Here is a 27,451-nt window from a genome sequence, read left to right on the forward strand (position 1 = left end):
TTAACTTTTGTAAGTAAGCTGTAAGGAATAAGCCTGCCAAATTTCAGCCTTCTACCTACACGGGAAGTTGGAGAATTAGTGACGTTGGAAAGTTCAATATGGTGGCCGACAGTGGCGTCATACCACCGAAATAAGTACGTACATTGGTTTCGGTTAGCGCAGGGAAGCCGCCTACCAAATTTCGTGAAGATGGGGCCATAAATAAGAAAGTTCAACATGGCGGACGTTGTCGACCGTTATTGACCGTTGTGACCGTTACGTGTAGAAGTTTGAAATGAAACCTGCTTAACTTTTGTAAGCTGTAAGGAATAAGCCTGCCAAATTTCAGCCTTCTACCTACACGGGAAGATGGAGAATTAGTGATGAGTGAGTGAGTGAGTGAGTGAGTGAGTGAGTCAGTGAGGGCTTTGCCTTTTATTAGTATAGATACACACATACATATATATATATAAACACATATCTACATATATTCACACATACATATACACACACACACACATATATATATATATATTATATATATATATAACACCCTTTGGGGTGCGGGCAGCTGTTGTTGGGCGTGCCAGAATCCATCGAGGAAGAAAACAGAAAAACATTATTTATACAAATTGTTAATTTATCTATCTATTCCTAAATAATTAAATGGGCAGGCTATTTCGTATCAGTGCAATACACTGCTTGTTAAAACGGATGACTTCCGCTCTTACGTGCACGTAGTGTTGTGTGGGCATTATGAACTATCGTATCTGTTCAAGTTCTATTTAAATTTTAAATATAAGTAATTTTTATTTAGTCGACAGAAATATCTTTGTTAGGAATGTAAGTTAAATTTAGTCATCATTGTATAAATTTTTCTTCACCATAGAAATGTAAAGACTAAATTCAACTTACATTCCTACCAAAGATATTTCTGTCGACTAAATAGAACCTACTTATATCCAAATAGAACTTGAAAAGATATATTTTTTTTAATCTGAGCGCGCATTTTAGATCGACTTAACGGCACTACATCGAGCCCCTGTGCTCTAGCCTGCCTGCCTCAATAAGTCACTGTCGCTTCGCTCTTACTTTTTTACCGTTCATTTAATCGTGGGCCTCTCTACAGTTTTGTTTATTTTTGGGTTGTAATATTCATTAAATTTACGTATCATCTGGTCCATTGGCAGGCCGTGCATCTCACACCTAGGCCTTCAGTACTGCTCCGTCTGAATCAACCCGCCTCTCCAAAACTAATTTATGGTTATAAAAACCATCGTAATATGCAGAAATACAGTATAAAGAGCTGCTGCATCGCAAATAGAATCGCAACATTTTACTCACCAAAAATTCGGATTATTTGTAAACAATATCCATCCTCCTCTCTTTCCTCAAAAACAGTTCAATCACTCTGTCGTACAGATTATCCATGCGCCTCAGTTCCATCAAAAAGTCCCTTTCTATCGCCATCGAAGCTGATGCTGAAAATCGAACCTCCGGCTTCTATCCAATCAATGGGTCTGAATACGGTGATGTCGCCGTACACCTGCTAGAGGGCCGTACTGACACCAACTCAAAATCTGATTGGTTGAAGCAACAGGTTAATCGACATTTATTCTGTGTTAGAGTGCCTGCACAACGGATTATAAAGTCCTGTCTACCTGGCAACAAATGATGGCTGAAATGTGATTGGTTAAATGCTTTAATACGAAAATACATGCCTGGAAGCAGCACAACCATCGGAAAAGCTATGAAATGAAGCGGACAAACTATTTGGAATTATTTAATAAGTATTCATGGACAAAATATAATTAACATCAGTTTGTGATTCATATATTTTTACTTATGAATATGCTTAGCACAGTCCTTCACCCGCGAATATTTACCTTATATGGGCAGGCACTCAATTACGTGGGAGGCGTGATGACGCGACACGCAACTCTGCCTCCCATGGCCATCGAGCTGCAGTCTATTACAGTATATGGACAAAAAATAGGTTCCAGTTATGACCATTACGTGTAGAATTTCGAAATGAAACCTGCCCAACATTTGTAAGTAAGCTGTAAGGAATGAGCCTGCCAAATTTCAGCCTTCTACTTACACAGGAACTTGGAGAATTAGTGATGAGTGAGTGAGTCAGTCAGTGAGGGCTTTGCCTTTTATTAGTATAGATTAGAAAAAGCCATAAATCATACATCATTTAAAATCATAAATGTTTACTTTTATAGACAGATGGATCTAAAAAAATGCCTCTGAAATGCAAATAGTTACAAATCAAATGTTTTTTTTATAAATGTGGCAAGTGAGTACAGGTATATTATTTATTAATTTTAAAGTTTCAGAAGTTAATTCTCTTTTTACCAGCTAGCTGAATTTACTGTTAGACTAATTTTTTTGTGTTGCTGAATTTTGGATGAATTTACCATATTCTTTACTAAATTTGGGAACAGTGGATAAAAAGTGTATAGATTATGTTATTAGTTTTAACTGTGTTATTAAGTTGACATTATTGTTGCTTGACTTTTCCATTTCTAATTTTTATACATTTCTCATTTTTGATACATGTATGTGATACATGGTCTTCTAAAAAATTTGCTTGTTTGAGTTCTCCATAACAGGATGCCCATACTTTTTACTTTAATGTTCAGGATTCAACTGATTAAGGTTTTTTTTTGTTTTTGTTACCAATATAAATAAATGTATTGCTGCAGCAGTTATTTTTTTTTATTAATGTGGCGTTATATCTTGTTTGCTTAATTTGTTTTAGTCTGTCATGGAGATACACAAGCAGTTTAAGAGCCAGATATTTCACATGGAGACCATGCAAGATGTAATTTCACACTTAATTTTGTTTTCTTTTAAATGATACCCCTCCACTGCAAGTCAAGTCAAGTCAAGCTGGGGAGCATGCACTGGTAAAGTGCATTGCCGCACCCGCTACACAGCAAAACAACTCAGGATCATGGTTGGCAACCCCCCCCAGGCAGACACGCCTCCAGTCCTATGCTCTGAAAATTCCCCCCCATCTGCTGCAGCCAGGTGTTACGTGGGCGACCCCTTGGCCTGGTCCAGCCACTTGGGTCCCCAACAATGAGGATCTTATGAGCCAGATCACCCTTGGGGAATCGCGCCACATGGCTGTAGTGCCGTAACTGACGCTCCCTCACAATGCAGGCAATGTGCCTCATTCAGGACTCCATGAGCAACCGCTCATTCAACATGAAGTCAAACCAACGGTACCCAAGGATTTTCCGGAGAGACACAGTACCAAAGGAGTCCAGTCTTCGCCTCAGGTCACTGGATAGTGTCCATGTCTCACAACACATATAGCAAGACAAGAAGCACTATGAAGCTAAAGACTTGGAGCTTCATCCTTTTGCATAGATATCGGGTGTGCCACACACCCCTTTACAGCAACCTCATGACCCCCCATGCTCTCCCAATCCGTCTACTGACTTCACAGGAAGAGTCACCAGAGACATGAATGTCACTGCCAAGGTAAGTAAACCTCTCAACAAGGTCAACACTCTCTCCGCAAACAGACAGACTGCTGATGGCTGAGCCCAAGAGGTCATTAAAGGCCTGGATCTTGTTTTTTATCCAGGACACTCGCAAGCCCAGACACTCAGACTCCTCACTCAGTCTCTCGAGCGCCCCGTTTAGAGCCTCCATTGACTCCGCGAAGATCACAGCATCGTCAGCAAAGTCAAGATCCGTTAATCATTCTTCACCAACAGATGCCGTACAGCCTCTGGACCCTAAGACCTTGCCCAACACCCAGTCCATACAAGCTTCATTCTTCCACTGCCTTTAAATATAAATGTATGAATATTTACATATGACAAAAATTTTGCAGAAAAATACTTTACCTCAAAATACAGTTTTTAACCTCACTGTCAATGGATGCTTCCATGTAAAACATTCACTGCTGAATTCATGCAGTGTAAGCTCAGACACCTTAATAATCAATGCAGGGCTAACGATTTAAACATTATGTGTTTACTAGATGTAAAGTATAATAGCTAAAGACTCATTAAATGTACCTGCAAGAGGAGTGCAAGTGGGTGTATTACCCAGATATTGACAGATTTCTTTTACTTACATTATACTTAATTATTTAAATCATAGATAGACAGTAATCCTGGCATATTTATTGTTTCCAATCTGATACATTTCTAGCATCTTTGTAAAATGATGAGCTATCTGACCTCCCATTGGCTTTTTTTATAAGCTACTTTTAAAAATACAAGTTCCAGAGCACATCCATCAAAGACCAATGTAATCACCAGAAACTTAAACACAGATAGCATTATTGACTCTTAACTGTGAGACATTAGGGGCGATGACCACTGAGTACCTTTTCTTAGTTAGAATAAAAAATGAAAGTTAGGCTTTTGTACTTCTTTTGCTAGAAAAAAATTTGCAAAAAAAAAAACAACTTGTGAGTTGCATAGATGTTTTTCACACCTAAGGGTCTATTCACAGGGCTCACAGGCAAGGCGGCTTGGTGGTACTCAAAGAGCTGCTATCAGTAAGTCAAGATTGTTGTCTTCTAGCGTCTGAACTGTCCAGGCAACGTAGTCAGGGAATGCGTTCACCTGAAGGTCACATGTGGCCATTTCTGTGATAGTTTTGCCATTGCCCACCTTTTGAGTGCAACTGTATGCCCACATATATTGTTATACAAGTAAAATATTTTTTTTTACTCTTTAGTGAATTTTTAAATAAAATCATGCCACTTAAAAATCTTTTTTTATTTAATTTTTAGTTCACTTTATAATTTAAGATTATTACATTTTAAATGAAAAATAAGAATAATCTGTAATCTTTTTCTTTTAGTTCAACAACTTTTGCAATCATGGTGTGGGCTTTAGAAAAAAAAGATACAACTTCGCAGAACAATAAATCCTAAATATGAGCAATCAATTCAGTTGAAAGCAGCATTCTTTTAACCCAGGACAACAGTCAGTAGAATTCAATTATGTGCTTGTCCTAAGTTTCAGATTCCTGCATTTCTTGGCTCTCTTGAGACTCCAATCTCTGGATATAAAAGCATTTCTCAAATGTAATAAAGATAATTTAAAGAGATAAACAAAAGTTTAAAAGTTGAGTTCTTGCATAGTAGGAACAGAGACCCTTTTTGTTAATTTCAGAACACTTCTATTTCTTTTACATGTACAGTACAGCTCATATGATTTTGAGAACACTTAGGTTGCGTTAACTGATAATATACTGTATGAGACACTGAGCGAGGACCTTATACTGCAATGTTTTGGAGAACTGAATGAAGTGATAATGCAGGCATCTTTCATTACAAGAGAGAAACACACATTTAAATAAGACTGCCCCAGCGATGGTTAGAGAGAGGTCTGTCCCTAGGATAGTACACAACAAGTAGATGAAAACTTTAGATTGAATTTTAGTGACTGTCCTCCTATCTTAAGGACTGGAGTGAACTGTTTTTTCTTACTTTAACTATGGTGTTATATTATATTTGTCAATCAATCTATTGCCAAGCCCCAAAAATCTTCTGGTGTCAGCTCCTGCACTGCTTTAGCAACAAATGCCAAGCTATTACTCCCTCTAGCAGCAATAACTCATTTATCTATAACTCCAATGATGATTTTTTATTCAAGCAGGGAGCATATTAGCATGTTCTGTTGGCACCTGACATGTCCCCACCAAAAGACAATGTTTTTTCATTTATGGCAATTTGTTCTTTTGAGAAACATCAGTATTCCTTTGCCAAGGAATAAAATTTTTAATTTCACTTACAAAAAAAAAGTTAGAAAAACAACATTTTAGTCACTGTCAAAACTGTTGAATCTTAATCTGCATGGTTTAGCAGAGATTAATGGTATTAGTTAAGAGTGTTAGGAAAGAGGGCAAATATTTATGACTTCTGAAGGAAGGTGGAAGTTTGAAAGAGAATAGTAGAGACTGAAACATTACAGGGGATATAAAAAAAAGTCTTCACACACCTGCTAAACTTGCAAATTTTGTGTAATAAGAAAATGAAACCGAGATAAATCCTGTCAGAACTTGTTATACCTTTATTGCAAAATAATAATGTGTACAAAGAAGGTGACAACAAATCAGAAACTGTTTAAGGAAAAGGAAAAACAAATCGTACAAAACCTGGTTGCATTAGTGTGCACACCCCCTAAACTAATACAGTACTTAGTTGAAGCACCTTTTCATTTTATTACAACACTCATTCTTTTTGGGTAAGAGTCTTTCATTTTGGCACATCTGTGAAATTGTGAGGTCATCTCATGTGTGCAGCTCTTTTCAGATCACTCAACAGAAAGGTGAAATTCCTGTTCTTCATCTTCCTAGCAGATGCTTGTAGGTTTTGTGTCAAAATAGACTGATATTTGGAGCTATTCATTATTCTATCCTCCTTGAGTAAAGCCGCAGTTCCAGCTGAAGAAAAGCAGCCCCAAACCATGATGCTGCCACCACTATGCTTCACTGTGGGTATGACGATCTTTTGATGATGTGCAGTGTTATTTTTGTGCCAAATGTACTTTTTGGAATTGAGGCCAAATTGTTCAACCTTGGTCTTATCAGACCATAATACATTGTTCAACATGGTTGAGTGAGACTGGGTGTACCTTTTTGCAAAGCTTAGCTGGGCTTGTATGTTTTTCTTTGTGAGAAAAGGCTTTCATCTTGCTACCCTACCTCACAACCCAGACATGAAGAATAAGACTGATTGTTGTCACGTATAGGGAACAACCAGTACTTGCCAAGAAATCATGAAGCTCCTTTAATGTTGCTGTAGGCCTCTTAGTGTCCTCCGTGACCAGTTTTCTCCTTGTCTTCTTATCAATCATGGAGGGATGTCTGGATCTTGGTTGAGTCATTGTTAAGCCATATTTTATCCACTTGTTGATGACTGTCTTCACCTTGCTCCATGGGATGTTTATTGCTTTGGATACTTTCTTGTACCCCAGTCTTGACTGATACCTTTCAATGATGAGATCCCATTCATGTTTTAAAAGTTCCTTGTGGACCATGGCTTTCGAACTACACTGCTCACAAAAATTAAAGGAACACTTTCAAGAAACACATTAGATACATCAGATCTCAATATGAAGTTGGATATCTATACAAATAACGACAGGGCAATGTCTTAGGATTAAAAGAATGCCAAGTCTTTTAATGGAAATAAAAGTTTTCTGCCTACAGAGGGCTCAATTGTGTAGACACCCTAAAATCAGAGTGAAATGAAGATGTGGCAGGCTAGTCCATTTTTTCAAAAACTTAATTTCTGCTACTCAAAATGCTTTTCTGTATCTTGTGTGGCCCCCACGAGCTTGTATGCATGCTTTACAACGTCGGGGCATGCTCCTAATGAGACGACGGATGGTGTCTTGTGGCATTTCCTCCCAGATCTGTATGAGGGCATCCCTGAGCTGTTGTACAGTCTGAGGAGCAACCTGGCGGCGCCTAATGGACCGAAACATAATGTCCCACAGATGTTCTATTGGGTTTAAGTCAGGGGATCGTGAAGGCCATTCAATTGTTTCAATTCCTTCATCCTCCAGGTACTGCCTGCATACTCTTGCCACATGAGGCCTGGCATTGTCGTGCATTTGGAGGAAACCAGGACCTACTGCACCAGTGTAGGGTCTGACAATGGGTTCAAGGATTTCATCTCGATACCTTATGGCAGTCAGAGCACCATTTCCTACGCAGTAGATGTCTGTGCGTCCCTCCATGGATATGCCTCCCCAGACCATCACTGACCCACCACCAAACCTGTCATGTTGAACGACGTTGCAGGCAGCATATCGTTCTCATTGTCTTCTCCAGACTCTTTCACGTCTATCACAGCTGCTCAGGGTGAACCTGCTCTCGTCTGTAAAAGTACAGGGCGCCAGTAGCGGACTTGCCAATTCTGGTGTTCTTGAGCAAATGCCAGTCGAGCTCCACGGTGCTGGGCAGTGAGCACAGGGCCTACTACAGGATGTCGGGCCCTCAGGCCATCTTCATGAAGTCTGTTCCTGATTGTTTGGGTAGAGACATTCACACCAGTGGCCCTCTGGAGGTCATTCTGTAGGGCACGAGCAGTGCTCAGCCTGTTCCGCCTTGCACAAAGGAGCAGGTATCCATCCATGTTCTGGAGATTGTGCTGGGAGACACATTAAACCTTCTTGCTGCAGCACGTGTGGATGTGCCATCCTGGAGAAGTTGGACAACCTGTGCAACTTCTGTAGGGTTAAGGAATCGCCTCATACTGCCAGTAGAGATAATTACTCAAGCCAAAACTACCACGAGTGGAAAACCAGCCAAAAAAAATCAAGAGGGAGAAACTTGAAATGACCTCCACATGTAAAACCAGTCCTGTTTTGAGGGTTTTCTAATTGTTGCCACTTTAGTGCACCTGTCGTTAAGTCCATGAACACCAATACAGCTGAAAGTGATTAACAATGACCTCAGCTGCTTAACCAACCAGAAAATTATCAGACAGGTTTAGTTGATTTCATGCCAGGCCCAATAAAAAAAGTGTTTCTTTAATTTTTGTGAGCAGTGTATGTTGCAACCAAGAGGATATCAGAATAATCGTACAGGAACAGGCACACTTTATCCAAGCTCAATCAGAGTCACTTTAAATGATGTCAGGTGTATGCTAACTGTTATTTGAGGTGAGACTTATTGTAATCGGCTGATTCTGAACGCAGCCACAACCTTGATTATTAAAGGGTGTGCACACTAATGTAACCATGTTTTTGTATGATATTTGTTTCCTTTTTTTACTAAACAGTTTCTGATTTGTTTTTACCTTCTTTATATACGGTATATTGCAGTTTTGCAATAAAGGTGCAATAAGTTCTGACAGCATTTATCTTGGTTTCATTTTTTATTCTATGACTTTGGCAGTGATGTGTAGACTTTTTATATCCACTGTACACTGGAGTTGATTTCTGGAGGAATGGAACATTTAAGACGAAGAATAAGTTTCCTTTGTGCTATTTGCCACTTACACTGTAGCTGTTTTCTGAACCCTTGGAAAAAAACATTAATGGAAAATGAGTATACGATTTAAGCATAAGGTTCACTGTGAGCAAAATATTGTTACGTTAATCCTTTAGTGCAGTCGTTTTCAGGCCTATCTGTACTGTATATATTTTTTCTGTCCAGCAATCATGAAAGTTATTTGCAATATTAATGCATAGTCAAAAAGGAATTTTCATCTTTTTGGCCATTTACTGTTTTTTGATTATTTAGTGTATTGTTCCATCATTACTAGAGGCTGTTTCTCAAATCACTCCATAGTTCCCATCTTGGATATGAACATTTCTATGGCTTATATGTCATATTATGTTACTGCCCATCCTAGTCATTTGTTACATCTGTTCCATGTTCATACTGTAATAGTTGCCTTTGAGTGAAAATAAAGAAACAGACTTTCATGTTAGTTCAATTTTTTAATATTCTCTTTTCTGTTCCTTTAGAATCCTAACCATGACAGTGAAGAATTTCCAAGCCTGTGATTTTGTCATTGCGTGCAGTGCATATTTTTGGCTGTTAACTACAGGTTACAGGCTAAGTGCAGCTGCATAAATGCTGCTCTGACTAAATCCTTGTTCCTTCTTTCATGCTCAGTGCAAGAACACCAATAAAACAATAATTAAGCCCAACAGCAGAATTGTTGTCTTGCTGCTTTCTCTCACTAACAATAAACAGCAGGGGTTTGTCAACCTTTGCTGACTCATGCTGATGGTCACACAAACTTCCCTAGAAGTAAGAGCACATCCCCTGAAAGTCTTACCTACATGTTTCCTGTTAATTGGGGCATGGCAAGGCATATTCACCTTCTTTTCTCACTATTTCTGTTCAATAAAAATGCATTCAGCTTATTAGTTTTGCTGTTTTGTCAAATAGTCAAGTATACACAATTGTTGCTTTTGTCTTGATGGTGGAAAAGAAAAGGGTCAGAATATATAATATATTCAGTATTTAAAATGTTGTTTTATATAAAATGTCAATGAGTAACCAGAAAACTACTGTTTTCCTTCCACTTGACTAAGACAATATCAGTAATAGGAGGGTTGCCCAAAAAGATTTTACATTTTTATTTTTTGATATATTTCAGCAAAAATTAGCATGAAATGTCTACAACATATTTTTGCTTACTACTGCAAATCCATGAAACAATCCATTTTTTATGTTATATAGAGCTGAATCTCAAAATGGCGTACATTTTAAACAATGGGCTATTGTTGAATTTTTATGACATAGAAGGGGTCAATAAAGAAACATTGAATGAAGTAAGCATATCTGCATCTCTTGAAAGTAATCAAAAATACTATCACTGGGAAAAGGCTGGGCTGTGAGAATGATCTCAATAAAGAAGAGAAGAAGTGGCCACACAAGTGCTTGATTCTGATTGGTTGAAGGGGGGATAGAAGATGGTGCAAGGCCGTTGAAGTTGATGGGGATTATGTACAAAAATGAGTAGTTATATCAATTTGTCATGAGTATATTCAATTATTTCTTCAATAACGTATTAGCAATAAAACTGTACTACAAATCCTTCTGGGTAACCTCTGAAACATGACAGCTGCTCCTCATATTTCTGGTTGCATATCAAACACTCCTCTCACTACACTTTGTTGCACACTGTGCTATTGCGTTCTCTCATGGGATCTTCCTGACCTCATTAACAAATGGTCTGTTTACATGTAGAGTAATTGCTCAGCTATTTACCAAAGAAAAAAGGTGTTTTTTTATATGCTGTAAGAACTTTCAACCTGTTTTAATAAACAGTTTTAAAAGGACTGTAGTGACACTTACCAAAAACTGTGACATCAACACCTAAGCTTAAAAAGTATTAAATTAGTTCAGCTTAAACTAAGATCCAAAAACTTGAGAACAAGGATCACATTTAAATTCTACGGTTGGAGACCTCTTAGGGCTTGAATGATCAGGTGGGCACTTTGAGAGTCTGGGAAAAGGAATATATGGCCTCTGAGGCCCTTAGTGGACTAGAGAATTAGTATAATTAGAAATCTAAAATTAAAAAACAGACAAGTAATGCTTAGAGGAATATCAGACACTACAGCAAGAGATCAAGTGAAGCCAAAACAAACAGCTAGCAATTTTTTGAGTAGTCCTACAATTAAAAAATGATAACAGTAATAAGGAACCTCAGATACACAAAAGGAAGAAATCATTGAAAATGAGAAGGAAATAGCATATGAAATGAACAAATATTTCACTCAGGTATTTGTAAAGAAAGAAACAAATGGAATACCCATGCAGAAGTAAAAACAAGATCCAAGTTCATACATTTTAAAATAGAAGAGTCAGATGTGCTTTAAGCCCTTGATATGTTGAATACCAATAAGAGCCTTGGACGTGATGGGAATTTATTAATTGTATTGAAAGTAACAAAATGTGTAATTTGTAAACTCTTATTAGCCATTTTTGAGCAGTCACTTTAGAAAGAAGTACATTAGAATGGTACCTATATAAAAAGATTTTTTTGAATATGCAACTACAATAATTGTCAAAAGCAAAGCATACAACATAATTTACGTAGATTTTCAAAAAGCCTTTGATGTATTCCCACCAAAGATTAATTTTGAAACTAGAAGCTGTAGGCATCAGAGTTAACCTACAAAACCGAATTTCAAGTTGATTAACCATGAGGAGATGAGTGCATATAAGAGAAGAATTTTGAAATCATCAATGGAGTCCTTCAGGGGTCATTCCTGGGACCGTTATTTATTCTGACATATATTAATGACATAGATTTTGGTATAGTTGGTAAACTTGTGAAATTAATAGACACTAAAATTGGAAGAACAGCAGATATTGATTCAAAAAGACTTGGATAAGCTTTAAAACAGGGCAAACACTTGGAAACTGCGGTTTAACATAGAAAAGTTCAAAGTGCTACACGTGGGCAAAAGGAATGTCAATTATAAATACAAGATGTGAGACACTGTCCTGAAGGAAACAACCTTTGAAAATGATTAAAGAATTTATGTTGACACAACATTTTTTATCATCTGAGCAATACACAGAAGATATTGAAATGGCTGATAAATTGTTAGGTTATGTTGTAAAAACTGTTAAATATAAATCAAGTTACCTTATGTTTAGGCAATATAATGCACTAGTGAGACTACATCTGGAGTATCATGTACAGTCCTGGTCACCACTCTACAAGAAAGACGTAGCAGCAGTTGAAGCTGCTATAAGGAGACCAAGTGCATCCCAGGACTTAAGGATGTGTCCTACTCTGGCCAACTCGGAGAATTAAGCCTGTTTAGTCTCGAGCAGAGGAGACTGTATAGGGACCTAATACAGACCTTCAAATTTCTTAAAGGCACTGATAAAGTAAATCCAGCTGAATTCTTTCAGCTTAACTGTGAATCACATACTTGAGGACACCAGCGAAAATAAGGGGAAGTGCATTTAGGATTGAAGCTAGAAAGATATTGAGATAAATGAAATATTGGGACAGCTTAACTAATAGCTAAACAAATGAGCCTGATGGACTGAATGATCTCGTCATTTGTAAAATTTCTTATGCTTTAAAACCTGGAGACTGGTATAGACATATTACATTTCAGAGCACAAGAATCCACAGATGCCTTGTTTATTGTTGCTGGTGCATTGCTTCTAAAGACTTTGAAACCCTAAAAACATTACATACCAAAGACAAAGATCTTTTGGTTTCTGACAACTGGGTTAATGTTAGGAGTGAGTAACATCATGGCCTTCAAGAGCTCTATAATGGAAGGACTAGGAAAATGGGCATACTCCTGGTATGCCCAGGTCATTCCCCCACACTGCAGAAGAAGCTGTAGGATGGCAGTTTTCCTGAGGGCTGAACCTGATTAGGACTAGCACAGTTGAATGGGAAATGAAGTCTGGAAACACAACCCTGTTGTGGTCTTTGGCGACTGCCAAGTGGGCACAGTCAGGGAAGGACTGTCCTGGTTCCCATACAACCACTCCAGATGGCTTGGAGTTGCAGTTCTCAGGTCGATTTTAAAAGAAAACTTTCTGCCTTAGTTTGAGGCGTCAGAGTTGCGACACAGTAAGCTATACTCTTAGAGGTGTAAGGAGAGCTGTGCTTGGTGTTTTTTTTTTTTGTAGAGAAGGTTTTGGGGTCCAATAAATGCCCTTTATTTGGGCATAAAGTGTGTTTGCACTATAATGTGTCTGAGGATTGGCAAGCTGCAGCGCCCACTACAGGCCACAGTATGATTTTTGACAACTAATACCTTTGTTAATTGACTATGACTTTTTATTTTTGTTTTGTCTCTGGATACATATAATTATTTTTGTTATCATCTCCTCCGCTACATTCTTTAAATTATCAATGTCATGGGCTTGTTTATTAGACAATTGTCTTCCAACTATCAAGCTTTTCCTGTTAATAAAATCCAGATATTTCTCCTAATTCTGTTGTTATTTAATCACTGCTGCTACCCAGCAGAGTCTATACAGTCGAGTGTTTCGAATGACTGAGGAAATTCATAATAAAATTAAAACCTAAATGCCGTTACCAGCTAGTTTCCAACATGAGAGACTCACTGTAGCTTTCTTTGATGTATATCAATCTTATTTCCCACCCTTTCACTGAAAAGCTAAGTGTCTCATCTGTATTTGTCTCCCTACCTCCCTATAACATTTGTATTAAGGGAATTGGTTTCTTGTCTATTTCTGTGATTCAGCTTATTTAATTACCAGAGTTTTGTTTAAAAATCTGTGATCTGCTGTATCAGATCTTAATCTCCCTCCCCACTTTTACATTCTCCCACTCATGCTCTCAGTAGTTTTCTAACTGGCAATTATCTGCTCATGGCACACATGGGTACACATGGCACAGCAAGTGTATGCAACTATCTGTCACAGCAGTGTCTTACTTGGTCAGCCAGTAGGTTTGTGATTTTGTTCTGAGAATGAATCAATCCTGCATCTTAGGCTGGCGAGCCTGTCTGTCAAAATGCATAATGTCACTGCTTGGGATAAATCAGTTCATTCTCTTGTTTTGCCAATAGACATTGGATAGATTTTTTGCCTTAGGGTAAAGACTTAGTGGAGCTGTCAATGAGCATAAAGTGGGCATTTATTTAAGACTCATAGCTTAATTTTACATTTTTCAAATTAGCATATTATTTGCCTAAAGAGGACTGACTGGCTTTAGTGCAGTTGTGTGTTTACAGTATTTAAAAGCACATGAGGGTCATGAGACATTTCGCCTTACTGGCTTTATAGTTTATCTGAGCCAGTTCTTTGTCTTCCCTAAAAGTATGGAAAGCTAAGATTAGAGAGCATCTTCTGTAAGTCACGTTCCCACAAAATGATCAGACGTCAGATCACAGTCATCAGATACTGTAGGTGGATTTGTGATGAGCCGTTGTCAGGCTGCATTCATTTTCAAGAATGATTAACAATTCATTCTGTATTCCATGTCTCTTATTTCCCGGTGACTGCTTGTTTTCATGCCACCAGAGCTCTTTCTGCAAATAACGATTTGATTTAATGCTGCTGAATGCTTTATTGTTCTGAATGCTTTGAATCATTACTTTCAAAATGTTAATCACAAGTTTTATATCTGTAGTTTATATTCATTTTTAAAAACCACAGCAGTCCTGGGCTGAACAGATACCAGAGGTCCAGTACAGAAGCCAAGAATATAAGTATAAAACCCAGAATATAAATATTATAAAAGGCTTCAGAAGGTTCTATATTTATCTGTGTTAGTTTAGCAGAAATATACCCAGCCAGCTTTTGTGCTGGAAAATCAATGTGTTCTGATATCCAAGCCTGTGTTCAACCCTTGCAATGGTAATAGAGCAATTAATATACTGTGTCAGCAGGGCGCCTCAAAGAATTATTGTGTTGCAAGGACATGTCTTGGCTGACAGACATTTTAATGAAATTAATCACTTAATAACAGACTTAAAATATTTGGTTCCCTGGGTTTACTTTTTTCTGTCATAGTGGTGATTTAGATAATCAGTATCCTATTTAATAAATATATTTAATACAGTAACACTTGAGTGACTAAATTATTATAATGATTTTCTTTGACTGATAATAAATGTTTAGGTACCTGGCATATAGCATCCATTTTGCTTCCAGAAAGGATACTTTCTGATCTGGTCAGTTGTCCTATGTGGTAATTAAGTTGTACTGCTTGTGTTTTTCTCTTTTTTTTCTGTTAGAGAACATGTAAGCACTTTTATTTTAATTATCAAGGCTATATTCGGCCTGCAATGCATCTGTCTTATTTGTTAATTACAACTCCTGACTAGTTACTACTACACACTACTACACAGCATTTTTCTGCAATATGCTCTTTATTATACTTCAGCTGTACACAGGTCTCATCTTGTGGTTCTTAGCTGGGTCTTTAATGCCGGTCATATTTAAGTGGTTTACTAATTTGTACTGCAGTGTTATTACTAACACTCTGATATTTTCTTCTACATTTTTGTTCTGTTCAGCCCAGTGTTCAGCCACAGCTGCCCGGAAGATCTACACACTGGGGACAGCTTTTGTAAAGCATGTTTTCCTGTGTTTAGCACCGAGGGACAGCTATTTGGAAGATCATCAACCTGGGGATAGCTTAGCTGTATTTTTCTCCTTTAGTTAATGTCTCTGAAGGTTTTGTTTTTCTATATTTTATGGGAATTCCTTTTATTTGATGGGACATGAAGAACCGATAAATGACTTTAAAGGGAACATAGCCAACAATGGGATTTTTATTTGTAAATTTAATGCTAAACTGAACCCTTTTTACTATTCGATTCTATTTTTGCACTTAATAAATGCATACAGTAGTTCAGTACAATGTGGGCCTTTCATATATAGAGCTATACTTAGGAGCTGACTTATCAAGTGTGAGCTTGCTTGTCATGTCTACAGCTTCTGCCTGGTTGACTCTTGCTTTTTTGTGGTAAACTAGTATTTAGTAATTGTGGCCTAGAGTAGAATGGAAAGATTCTGCAGTTGATCGCATATTTATGTGGTCAAGTGAATGCCAAACTCACATGCAACACTTGGGAGACGAATCTCAGACCCCAATCTGTATAGTTTAAACTTACTTGACTTATAGTTAGGTCCATAAATATTTGGATAGAGACATCTTTTTTTTAATTTTGGTTCTGTACATTACCACAATGAATTTTAAATGAAACAACTCAGATGCAGTTGAAGTGCAAACTTTCAGCTTTAAGTGGGTTGAACAAAATGAATGCATAAAAATGTGACGGAACTAAAGTATTTTTTTAACACAATCCCTTAATTTCAGGGGCTCAAAAGTAATTGGACAAATTAAATAACTGGAAATAAAATGTTCATTTCTAATACTTGGTTGAAAACCCTTTGCTGGCAGTGACAGCCTGAAGTCTTGAACTCATGGACATCACCAGATGCTGGGTTTCCTCCTTTTTAATGATCGGCCAGGCCTTTTCTGCAGTGGCTTTCAGTTGCTGTTTGTTTGTGGACCTTTCTGACCGACGTTTAGTCTTCAACAAGTGAAATGCATGCTCAATTGTGTTAAGATCAGGTGACTGACTTGGCCATTCAAGAATTTTTCACTTCTTTGCTTTAATAAACTCCTGGGTTGCTTTGGCTGTATGTTTTAGGTCATTGTCCATCTGTATCATGAAACGCCACCCAATCAATTTGACTGCATTTAGCTGGATTTGAGCAGACAGTATGTCTCTGAACACCTCAGAATTCATTCGGCTGCTTCTGTCCTGTGTCACATCATCAATAAACACTAGTGTCCCAGTGCCACTGGCAGCCATGCACGCCCAAGCCATCACACTGCCTCCACCATGTTTTACAGATGATGTGGTATGCTTTGGATAATGAGCTGTTCCACGCCTTCTCCATACTTTTTTCTTGCCATCATTCTCGTAGAGGTTGATCTTGGTTTCATCTGTCCAAAGAATGTTTTTCCAGAACTGTGCTGGCTTTCTCAGATGTTCTTTAGCAAAGTCCAATCTAGCCTTTCTATTCTTGAGGATTATGAGTGACTTGCACCTTGCAGTGCACCCTCTGTATTTACTTTCATGCAGTCTTCTCTTTATGGCAGACTTGGATATCAATACGCCTACCCCCTGGAGAGTGTTGTTCACTTGGTTGGCTGTTGTGAAGGGGTTTCTCTTCACCATGGAAATGATTCTGCGATCATCCACCACTGTTGTCTTTCGTGGACGTCCAGGTCTTTTTGCGTTGCTGAGTTCACCAGTGCTTGCTTTCTTTCTCAGGATGTACCAAACTGTAGATTTTGCCACTCGTAATATTGTAGCAATTTCTCGGATGTGTTTTTTTCTGTTTTCGCAGCTTAAAGATGGCTTCTTTCACCTGCATGGAGAGCTCCTTTGACCACATGTTGTCTGTTCACAGCAAAATCTTCCACATGCAAGCTCCACACCTCAAATCAACTCCAGGCCTTTTATCTGCTTAATTGCTAATAACATAACAACAGACTTCCCACACCTGCCTATGAAATAGCCTTTGAGTCAATTGTCCAATTACTTTTGAGCCCCTGAAATGAAGGCATTATGTTACAAAAATGCTTTAGTTGCCTCACATTTTTATGCAATCTTTTTGTTCAACCCACTGAATTAAAGCTGAAAGTCTGCACTTCAACTGCATCTGAGTTGTTTCATTCAAAATTCATTGTGGTAATGTACAGAACCAAAATTAGAAAAACGTCTCTGTCCAAATATTTATGGACCTAACTGTAGATATGTGTCTGAAGATCTGTGACACTTACAGCTTAATATGAGTTCCTTTTCATTAGGATCCCAGTTGTATAACCTCTGTTTTATTCAGGGTCACTTTGTATATTATGTTTAGCCTGAGATCCTCTCCTCACCAACACAAGCCATTTTGTGATTCTACCACTATGAGTTTCAGCTAAATCATTTTTATTTAGTCATTGGTGACTAATTTGCTACCTTTTACGTATACATTTGGATGGCATGGTGGCAAAGTATGGAGTGCTGCCACTTCACATGCTTCTAGTCCAGGTTTGATTCCAATAGATGGGGTGCCTTTTGTAGTGGGGTTTTTCATGTTTTCACTATCTGCCTTCATTCAACTCATTTTTCTTTTGTAATTTGAAAACATTCCACTAGTTTATTTGGTGAAACTAATTTGGTAAAGTAAGTGTGTGTATTTATGTCTGAGTACAGCATGTATTTAGACTAGTATCCAGTCCAAAGTTAATTTCTGCTTTTTGCTTATTGTTGCCATAGTAGGCTTCACTGACCATGAATTAGCACTGGAAAACAGTAGTGATTTTGAATTTAGCTTTGCATATATACTTCTGTCTCATAAACACTTTCCTACAGACACTAATCTATGCAACAACCTTAAAATAATGGTTCAACTTTACAGTTTTGCAAAATTATTTAATGCAGTCAGGTTTTAGAGTTTAGAGTCAGAAATCAACCTCACAGTTTGCTTCAACTGTCAGCATAGTAACTCTTTGAACTGTACGTCCCCATGCCACCATCTGGCAATGTTTAAGCATCTGGATTCAGCATCTGAGAATTAGCGTTCAGTTTTTTAAAATTCATTCTATATGTACTACTTCCTCATAGCTTTGTTCTTGCCTCACATTTGAATAACAGTCCTGGGATATTATATTTTTTAAGATTGAAAATAATAAATCCCTGTACTTAAAAAAAAATCCTTTCTGTATGAAAAAGCTATGATCGTACATTGTCCACCAGCCTACATAATGAAATGGTCAGACTGGAGATGATGTCACTGTTGAGTCAGCACACATGCCATCATTCAAGCAAACAGCCTCCCTCCCAGCTGCAGGGAAAAAAGTAAAATGGGCAAACCTGCCACAGTCACATTCCAGTGTGACCAAAGCAAGCCAGCCTTCTAACAATAGTGAGCTACTTAAAGCAGCAATAAAATGGACAAGAAACCATTGGGTCAATGTAGGCAAGCATTGCAAAGCACTGTTTTATATATAGTGGTCGAGTGCCAGAATGAAAGGACAAAGGAGCAAAAAAGTAGTTGGGACACCATCTGGGTCACCCCATTTAATCTTGCTGTCCAAATCAAAGAAGTGCCTTTATGGCTTCAATACTTCGCCCATTTGGGCAAATCAATAAATGGAAATCATTAGGCTCTTTTGCCATGAAACTCTGGGTCCAGGGAACTCCATCCAGCAGCCTGCTCCGCTCAAAAAAATGCCTCCTTCTGGGTGGCTGGGCTACTTATGTGTTGCGGCCCAGAAGGGGCAAAGCTAAATGCCCTCCCTGGAAAGTTTCTCTGTGCTATAGTGAGAGAAGGAGAAAATAATTTTAGCAACAGTGCCCCCTCTCATTCCGGCAGGTTATCACATAACTCTGTTGAGCCCATAAGGATAGCCTCGAATGCGTGACAATATAGATGTGGATATGTGTGTATATATATATATATATATATATTGTCACAATAACGAGACATGAACAGATAAAGGTTTGGGGCAGCCACCTGTGTAATATGGTATCCCGGCTGCAAAAGTCGTTTTAGTCACAATAACCAGCACTAAAGTGCATACAACGGAGTCCAAAACAAGACTGAGGGAAAAGGGGAAAAGGGCAGGCTTTTAAAGGGGAAGACAGGAAGTGAGGTCATAAGGATCGGGCATGTGCTCATCGCTCATTGGATCAGGCCCGGACGTGACATCAGGGGGGCCGGAGCTGGTAAGGTCTGTTTCCATTGGTTCGGTCCCGGAAGTGATGTCAAGAGAGCCAGGTGGAGTCTCCCAGGAATGGTCTACAGGGAAGTGAGAAAAAAAGTCCATGCACTCTGCCACATCCCGGCATGCCTCTGAACTGCCTTCATTTAAGCCCTTTAGCTGCCTCCCATGCGCACGTGTGTGACAATATATAAATATATGCTGCTTGCTTCGCTCTCCAAACCCAATTTGGGCAGTACGCACTAGTAATTTCCCACATCTGCCACTTGCGATGAATCATGCTTTGCTTTTGGATAAACATGGATATCAACTCTGTCTTTGATATCTCCGTCTTTCGAATCTATTATCGCTGACAATTCATCACATGTTGGTTTATTTTACAGTATATGCAAGCGTGATCTTTTGGATTCATATAGAAATCCAAGAAAACTTCTTTGTCCGTGTTTTTCAGATATATTTTGTGTAAAATGCTATACTTTTGGACATATGGGTTTGTATCCATTATTGGCTATAAAATTTCTAATACATCAGATCATTTAACTCTTTCGATTCTATGTTGCATTGCTTCTCCATGATCGTAAATATAAACCTGATATAATTGTGGTTTCCATTAAATTAAATTTGTAGTTGCTTTAATTGTTGCGGTAGTACAGATTGTCATAGCGTATGGTGTTATGGTCGTGTAAATCTACGTTTTGAGCATTGAATGATGCAAACGTGAACAGATTATTGTAGATTTGGATATTTTGCCTGTAGTGTTTGTGAATTTCATTTTCACCAAATAACAAATCTTGTGTTTCTCACAGATATGCCTGTTCATTGGGAAGAAACACTGCTTTTCCCTGATGGCAACACAAATTAGACGATCTACAAGTCTCCAACTTAAACTTTAAAGCCTTACAATATCTGCATACTTCTGTCATATCACCTATGTCCATATATTCAATCTCTTTTTTTCTGTTCTGTTATTTCACCGAGTAATAATGTCCATTTCTTAGGGCTAATGTGATCTTTACTATCAGTTTTTAGTACTTTCATAATCTCTAACCTGCTCTGTATGTGTATCGTACCAACGTTTTTGAACCTCATTACGATGTTTTACTTTGTTTTCTACTCTTTGTCTTTTATTTCCGCCCCTGATTCGACCTGTTAGGTTTTCAATTCCACTTGGTCCGGGCTGATTATAGCTTTCCTTATTTTCCGAATTTGCACTTAGATTATTATTGTTCTTTTTTGAATTCTTTTCTCTCCAACACTTTTGGGCCTATTTTTGACGTGCTGCCCCTTCTTCTTCGCTTAGTCATTGACGTTTCATCTAGAAAGTATAAACTCATTGTCCAGAAAAGGACTACATCGAAGATTTATAGATTGTATGTTTTGTACTGAAATGAGGATAAAGTAAAAATTTATATTAGCTGAGAGCACAGGAACTGTGTGTGACAATAGAATTCACACAAATCTCTTGGCACAAAGTCTCATCTTGTCCTAGGATTTTTTTAAAATAATATAATATATATATATATATATATACAGTATATATATATATATATACAGTATATATATATATATACAGTATATATATATATATACAGTATGTATATCTATATATATATATACAGTATGTATATATATATATAGTGAAATAGGACGCCCGGACACACACAGGCGGACACCGTTTCAGCCATCACCACACGTTTATTTACAGTTCTATATACAAAAGTCAAGTGCACTGCCACCAAACCCCCAGTCTCCCCAAAGTCCAGGCTCTCACTAACCACTGTCTCTACACACAAATCACTCGGGCCTCTCCTCGCCTCCTCTGCAACGACCTCATCTTCCTCCTCACCCGACTCCAGCCTTGATTGTAGGGCGACGGCTCCTTAAATAGGCGGCTGATTGCCGACCGCACCCAGCCACCTGAGACAATATATATATATATATATATATATATATATATATATATATATACTACTGTTTTTATTGTAATGGATGGTGTGCAGGATCTAGTCTCCCTTACAGGATGGACTCCCTTTCCTTTCCTGGCTGGAAGTCCCAGGTGGCAAGTGTACAGGCAGAATGGCAGGGCGTACCTTGCCTTAGCCATGGAAGGAGGCAGCATTCCTGAGCAGCGCCCACAAGTTGTGCTGGGGACTGTAGTCAAATGCGTAGGCCCTGTTGGGTTCTGTGGGTGCCACCAGGGGGTGCCACGGGGATCTGTGAACCATACTTTGTTGGGTTTCCACAAACCTGGAAGTGCTTCTTCCAGATAAAAAGGAGCCTCATCCAGGTCTTCAGAATCAGATCAGGAAGTTGGACAAAACTCACTTATGTCACTTTCTAAGCCTTTGTAAGGTATTTATGTCAATAAACCTTTTATTTGAACCAGGGACTTGCGTCTCTGCAGTTTTGCCTGGTGTTCTGGAGAATGCAACACCCCAAGTGGCCAATATGTTTATATACACATAAACATACATACACACTCATGAAATATCTGCTTTCTTACGAGATATATATATGTTTCTCTTGATATATACAGTATATATATAAACTGCTCAGAAAAATTAAAGGAACACTTTGAAAACACACCAGATCTCAATGGAAAAAAAATCATGATGGTTATGTATATTGATATGGACTGGGTAATGTGTTAGGAACGAAAGGATGCCACATTGTTTGATGGAAATGAAAATGATCAACCTACAGAGTGCTGAATTCAAATACACCTTGAAAATAAAAGTGAAAAAATAATGCAGCGGTCTAGTACATTTTGCCAAAATTTCATTGCAGCAACTCAGAATCATACTCAGTAGTTTGTATGGCTCACACGTGCTTGTATGCATGCCTGACAATGTCGGGGCATGCTCCTAATGAGACTACAGAAGGTGTCCTGGGGATCTCCTCCTAGATCTGGACCAGGGCATCACTGAGCTTCTGGACAGTCTTAGGTGCAACCTGGCGGCGTTGAATGGATAGAAACATAATGTCCCAGAGGTGTTCTATTGGATTTAGGTCAGGCGAGTGTTGGGGTTACTCAATGGTATCAATTTCTTCATCCTCCAGGAACTGTCTGCATACTCTCGCCACATGATGCCAGGCATTGTCGTGCATCAGGAGGAACCCAGGACCCACTGCACCAGCAAAGGGTCTGACAATGGGTTGAAGGATTTCATCCTGATACCTAATGGCAGTCAAGGCAAGCCGTTGTCTAGCCTGTAGAGGTCTGTGTGTCCCTCCATGGATATGCCATCCCAGTCCATCACTGACCCACCACCAAACCGGTCATACTGAATGATGTTACAGGCAGCATAACATTCTCCACGGCTTCTCCAGACCCTTTACGTCTGTCACATGTGCTCAGGGTGAACCTGCTCTCATCTGTGAAAAGCACAGGGCACCAGTGGTGGACCTGCCAGTTCTGGTATTCTATGGCAAATGCCAATTGAGCTCCACGGTGCCAGACAGTGAGCACAAGGCCCACTAGAGGACATCGGTTCCTCAGGCCACCCTCATGAAGTCTGTCTGGCCAGAGACATTCACACCAGTGGCCTGCTGTAGGTCATTTTGTAGGGGTCTGGCAGTGCTCATCCTGTTCCTCCTTGTCCAAAGGAGCAAATACTGGTCTTGCTGATGGGTTAAGGACCTTCTATGGCCCTGTCCGGCTCTCCTAGAGTAACTGCCTGTCTTCTGGAATATCCTCCATGCCCTTGAGACTATGCTGGGAGACACAGCAAACTTTCTGGCAATGGACCATATTGATGTGCCATCCTGGAGAAGTTGGACTACCTGTGCAACCTCTGTAGGCTCAAGGTATTGCCTCATGCTACCAGTAATGACACTGACTGTAGCCAAATGAAAAACTAGTGAAAAAACAGTCAGAAAAGATGAGGAGGGAAAAATGTCGGCGGCCTCCACTTGTCAAACCATTCATGTTTTGGGGGTCTTCTCATTGTTGCCCCTCTAGTACACCTGTTGTATATTTAATTAACACCAAAACAGCTGAAACTGATTAACAACCCCCTCTGCCACTTAACTAACCAGATCAGTATCCCAGAAGGTTCATTGACTTGGCTATACTCTGATTAAAAAGTGTTCCTTTAATTTTTTGAGCATATATACAGTACTGTGAACAAAGTAAAAGTGAATGCTCTAATTTTATTAAATCTATTACTCTAAGCATAACTCTATGCTCTTGAGAAGCTACAGTCCTTATAACCTATTTCCTAAAATAAGCTATGACACAAATTTACACTACAAACATTTGATTGTGTTATAAGTTATCATTTTTAAATGACAACCAATGTTATTTTTTCAAGAGTAACCATATTTGGGAAAGAAAGGTTTTAGAGTGCAGTATTATGATAATAGATGATACAAGATGATTGCTCAGATTTCTTCAGTAGTTTCATTTGTTATACCGTACATTGAAACACTTTTATATGAATCTTCATTGATTTATTTCTATTAATACCATGCATCCAGCTCAAATGTTCTAATTACTCAAATGTCTATCTATTTGTTTTCTTAACCTGCTTTTTGTACTGCAGGGCCACTGGGAATTTGATCCTATCTCAACAGCTAGAATTATCCCCATATGAGATACAGAATGACAGAAGACACACACACAGCCACACTTTGAGACTTGGCCAAATCAGTCACTTGGATTGTGAAAGAAAACTCAGTTCATGGAAAACTACACACATACATGGGCACACAGGGAATGCACACAATTGACATATTGGTCATCCCAGGAAAGAATCAAACTGGGAACCATAATGCAACCCTGTTTTGATTGATCACAAAGTCTTGATTTCTAGGATAGCAAGCTGTAATATATAATTTACTATTATGATGTTCCTAACAGTTTATGCAGAATGCATATGTGTTTGTCAGGATGCAAAATAATGCAAAAATGACTTCAATTGGTTAGTTGTTCACATGCTGTGTTTTTTAATAAAAGATGCTGATTTTTTTTTTTTCAAATGCATTGAGTTGTTTTCATGTAAATTTCAAAATGGTTGTTTACTGTCTATACTGACCTTTTTCAATCAAGTGACTGTGTGAGAGTGGACTGTGACATTAAACAAAAAAAATACATAACCCCTCAGCTGCCTTAATAATAACTAGCCAACCCGTGGCGAACCATACGCTGCATAATCAGGCCGGTTTTTTAATGATTTTTAAGCACAGGGAAAAAATTAACATTTGAAAAATCGGTAATGTAATAAATCAGCAAGAAAAGCAACATTGTAACAATGCACGGAACGAACCAACACACAATCGTCCGTGACTGAAAACTGGCGGACCGGCATCGCGCCTTCTCCTGCCAGACGGAGGGATGGGGCTGGACGGAGCTCAGGCGCGGAGGATGGAACGGCAGGAGAGGAGAAGGACGTCTATTCCACTCCCTCCGTCATGCTAGTCTGCTGATTTCTCGTTCAGTATGCACTGCCCGCTCATGTGCCCACCTCCAACTCGTCGTTGTCGTCTTTGCACAGTCCAGATGCACCTGTGACTCACATAGACTTTTCATTGCTCTGTGCGGTGTTGGCTGCTTTTCTATATATAATCCACCAAGACACCCAACCACGGTAGTAACGAGGTGGGAGGGGGGTGTGTACAAAGGGTAGGGACGTAATCAGTGAGAGCGTATGAGTCGCACTTTGTGGGAATTCCACGGTTTGCAGCCCGAATGGGGTTCAACGGCTTACCCACGCCTCTCTGTGCCGGGTAGACACACGCTCAATCTCATGCATAATTATGTATTGAATGCTAAACACTTCTGGAAAGACACGGTTGTCTAAAATGGGTTGGTGTGAGAATACAACAGTAAGTGAATGAAAAGATGGAACTCTGGAGAGAGCAAAATACAACACAATAGTGAACCCGTGGCATAACAAACACTGCATAATTATTTATTGATGGTTGAACACTTCTGGAAAGACACAGGGACACCCCTTGCAAACTGTTCTACACGCTGCATACAGCGATTCACATCTGCGACAAACAAACTGTTTAACACACTGCATACAGCGATTCACATCCGTGACATGATTTTTCCTAGATGGTCCTGTCGCGTCCACCCTCGCACTCGAAGCATACACACTGCCTGGTCATGTGACCAGTCGCAAGCCGCGTCCACCATCGTTCTCGAAGCATACACACCGCCTGGTCATGTGCCCGCTTGCAAGAGAAACTCACGGAGAGCTGCCCACCAGCTGTCTGTGTGTGTGCCTCTGTCTGTCTCTGGTGCTGCCTGTGTGTGTGCGCGGCTTTCTCTCGCGCTGCATCTGTGTGAACCGGTCAGGCACAGAAAAGGTCAGCTGCTGAGAGAGCGTCTCGACTGTTGCAGGGCCTGCATTGGTGAAGCAGGTGAGATGGTAATGAAACAGAGGCACAGGGCTTATTGGTTTTTAAAGACTGCTTCCTTCATTGGGTTTTAACCTCAGTTTTAAAGGATTGTTTTAAGGATCCCATGGGATACCCCTCGCAAACTGTTTTACACGCTGCATATAGCGATTCACTTCCGCGAGAAACATGTCTCTATGAACAGTCAATGTGGCTCAGAGTTGCATGTGGACTCGACAGACGAACATAAATGACGCTGGTTTTCCCGTTGGTGGGCGTGGTTCTGCGAGTTGTCGTCGTATCCAATGGTCTTAGAGTTGGTGGGCGTGGCTCCTTCCTGCGTGCGCCATGGGCGTCTTACTCGTTGGCGGCTTAGTGAATCCACACCCTTTCTGGCGTGCTTTCCATGGGTGTCTTGCCTTAGTGAATTATATATATAGATTCTGTCGCTTTTCTGTCTTTTTTCCTAATTTATGGAATGTTTCTTAATAGGAGAAATTGTTTTTTGTTAAATGAATAACACACTCAGCACGTATTGTCTTCACAGAAGATTCTCCAATTTGATGTGTTGAAAGGGTCAAAATCCCTAATCCACAATTTTATATTGTATGCCTTTTGAAAAAAAAATAAATAATATATATATATATATATATATATATATATATATATATATATATATATATATATATATCTAGCACAATCATTCACTTACTTCTTGATGTTTTTTCTGTTTGTAGGCAAAGGATAGTGATGAAGATGATGAAGTTGCAGTCAGTGTGGATAGAGACCGCTTTATGGATGAATTCTTCGAACAGGTATGTAGCAAGGAAAAATTAAAATAAATCAGTGACAAAGTCATCTAAACTGTTGTTGCAGGAAGCCAGGGGCTCATGATTACAGTTTTTATCTTAATGTAAAAAAAATCTTTATGTGGGTTGCCCTTCAAGCAGCTATGAAACCAGGCGGTTGAGAAGCTTTTTCAGTTGGAGATCCCATTGTTGTTCTGCCCTTGCCAGCATCATCTGTGTTGGCAGGGAGACTCGTGTCTGCCTCTGCACTTCTCCAGCTGATTTCTATCCCTCGAGAGTTATAATTATCTGCAGTGAAAAGAATCTTGTGGAGGCGTTTGTCTAAGAGTATATCACACCAAAATTGTTGAACTACTTCTTGGACAGGGCTGACTACATTAAAAAACAGAATGTGCAGGCATCAGTGGCAGGGCTCAAGTATATTTGCTGTTATGTTCATTGGATTATTTTGTGCTGTTTCCACTGACAATCTGTTGTACTCAGTTTTTTGATTCTTATTACCTAGGAATCCCTCATTCCGGTTTCCACTTGATTTATTCAGTTACACCTACTCTTTTAACTCTCTTACTCTAATTATGGTTGTGAATAACTTCTGGGATAGAGGGGACAACTTTTCATT

At 39.0% G+C, this 27,451-nt stretch overlaps 1 protein-coding gene across 1 annotated transcript in view; it reads left to right on the forward strand.

Annotated features, from left to right (window-relative positions):
• The window catches only part of LOC120531301 (syntaxin-1A), a 375,272-nt gene that overhangs the window by 44,915 nt on the left and 302,906 nt on the right, over positions 1-27,451 (forward strand). Inside the window, exon 2 of the mRNA XM_039756579.1 lies at positions 26,761-26,838. Within this exon, the coding sequence (XP_039612513.1) occupies positions 26,761-26,838 (78 nt within the window). The remainder of the gene's footprint in view (positions 1-26,760; positions 26,839-27,451) is intronic.

This window comes from Polypterus senegalus, chromosome 6, assembly GCF_016835505.1.
Source record: "Polypterus senegalus isolate Bchr_013 chromosome 6, ASM1683550v1, whole genome shotgun sequence".
NCBI classification, from domain to species: domain Eukaryota; kingdom Metazoa; phylum Chordata; class Cladistia; order Polypteriformes; family Polypteridae; genus Polypterus; species Polypterus senegalus.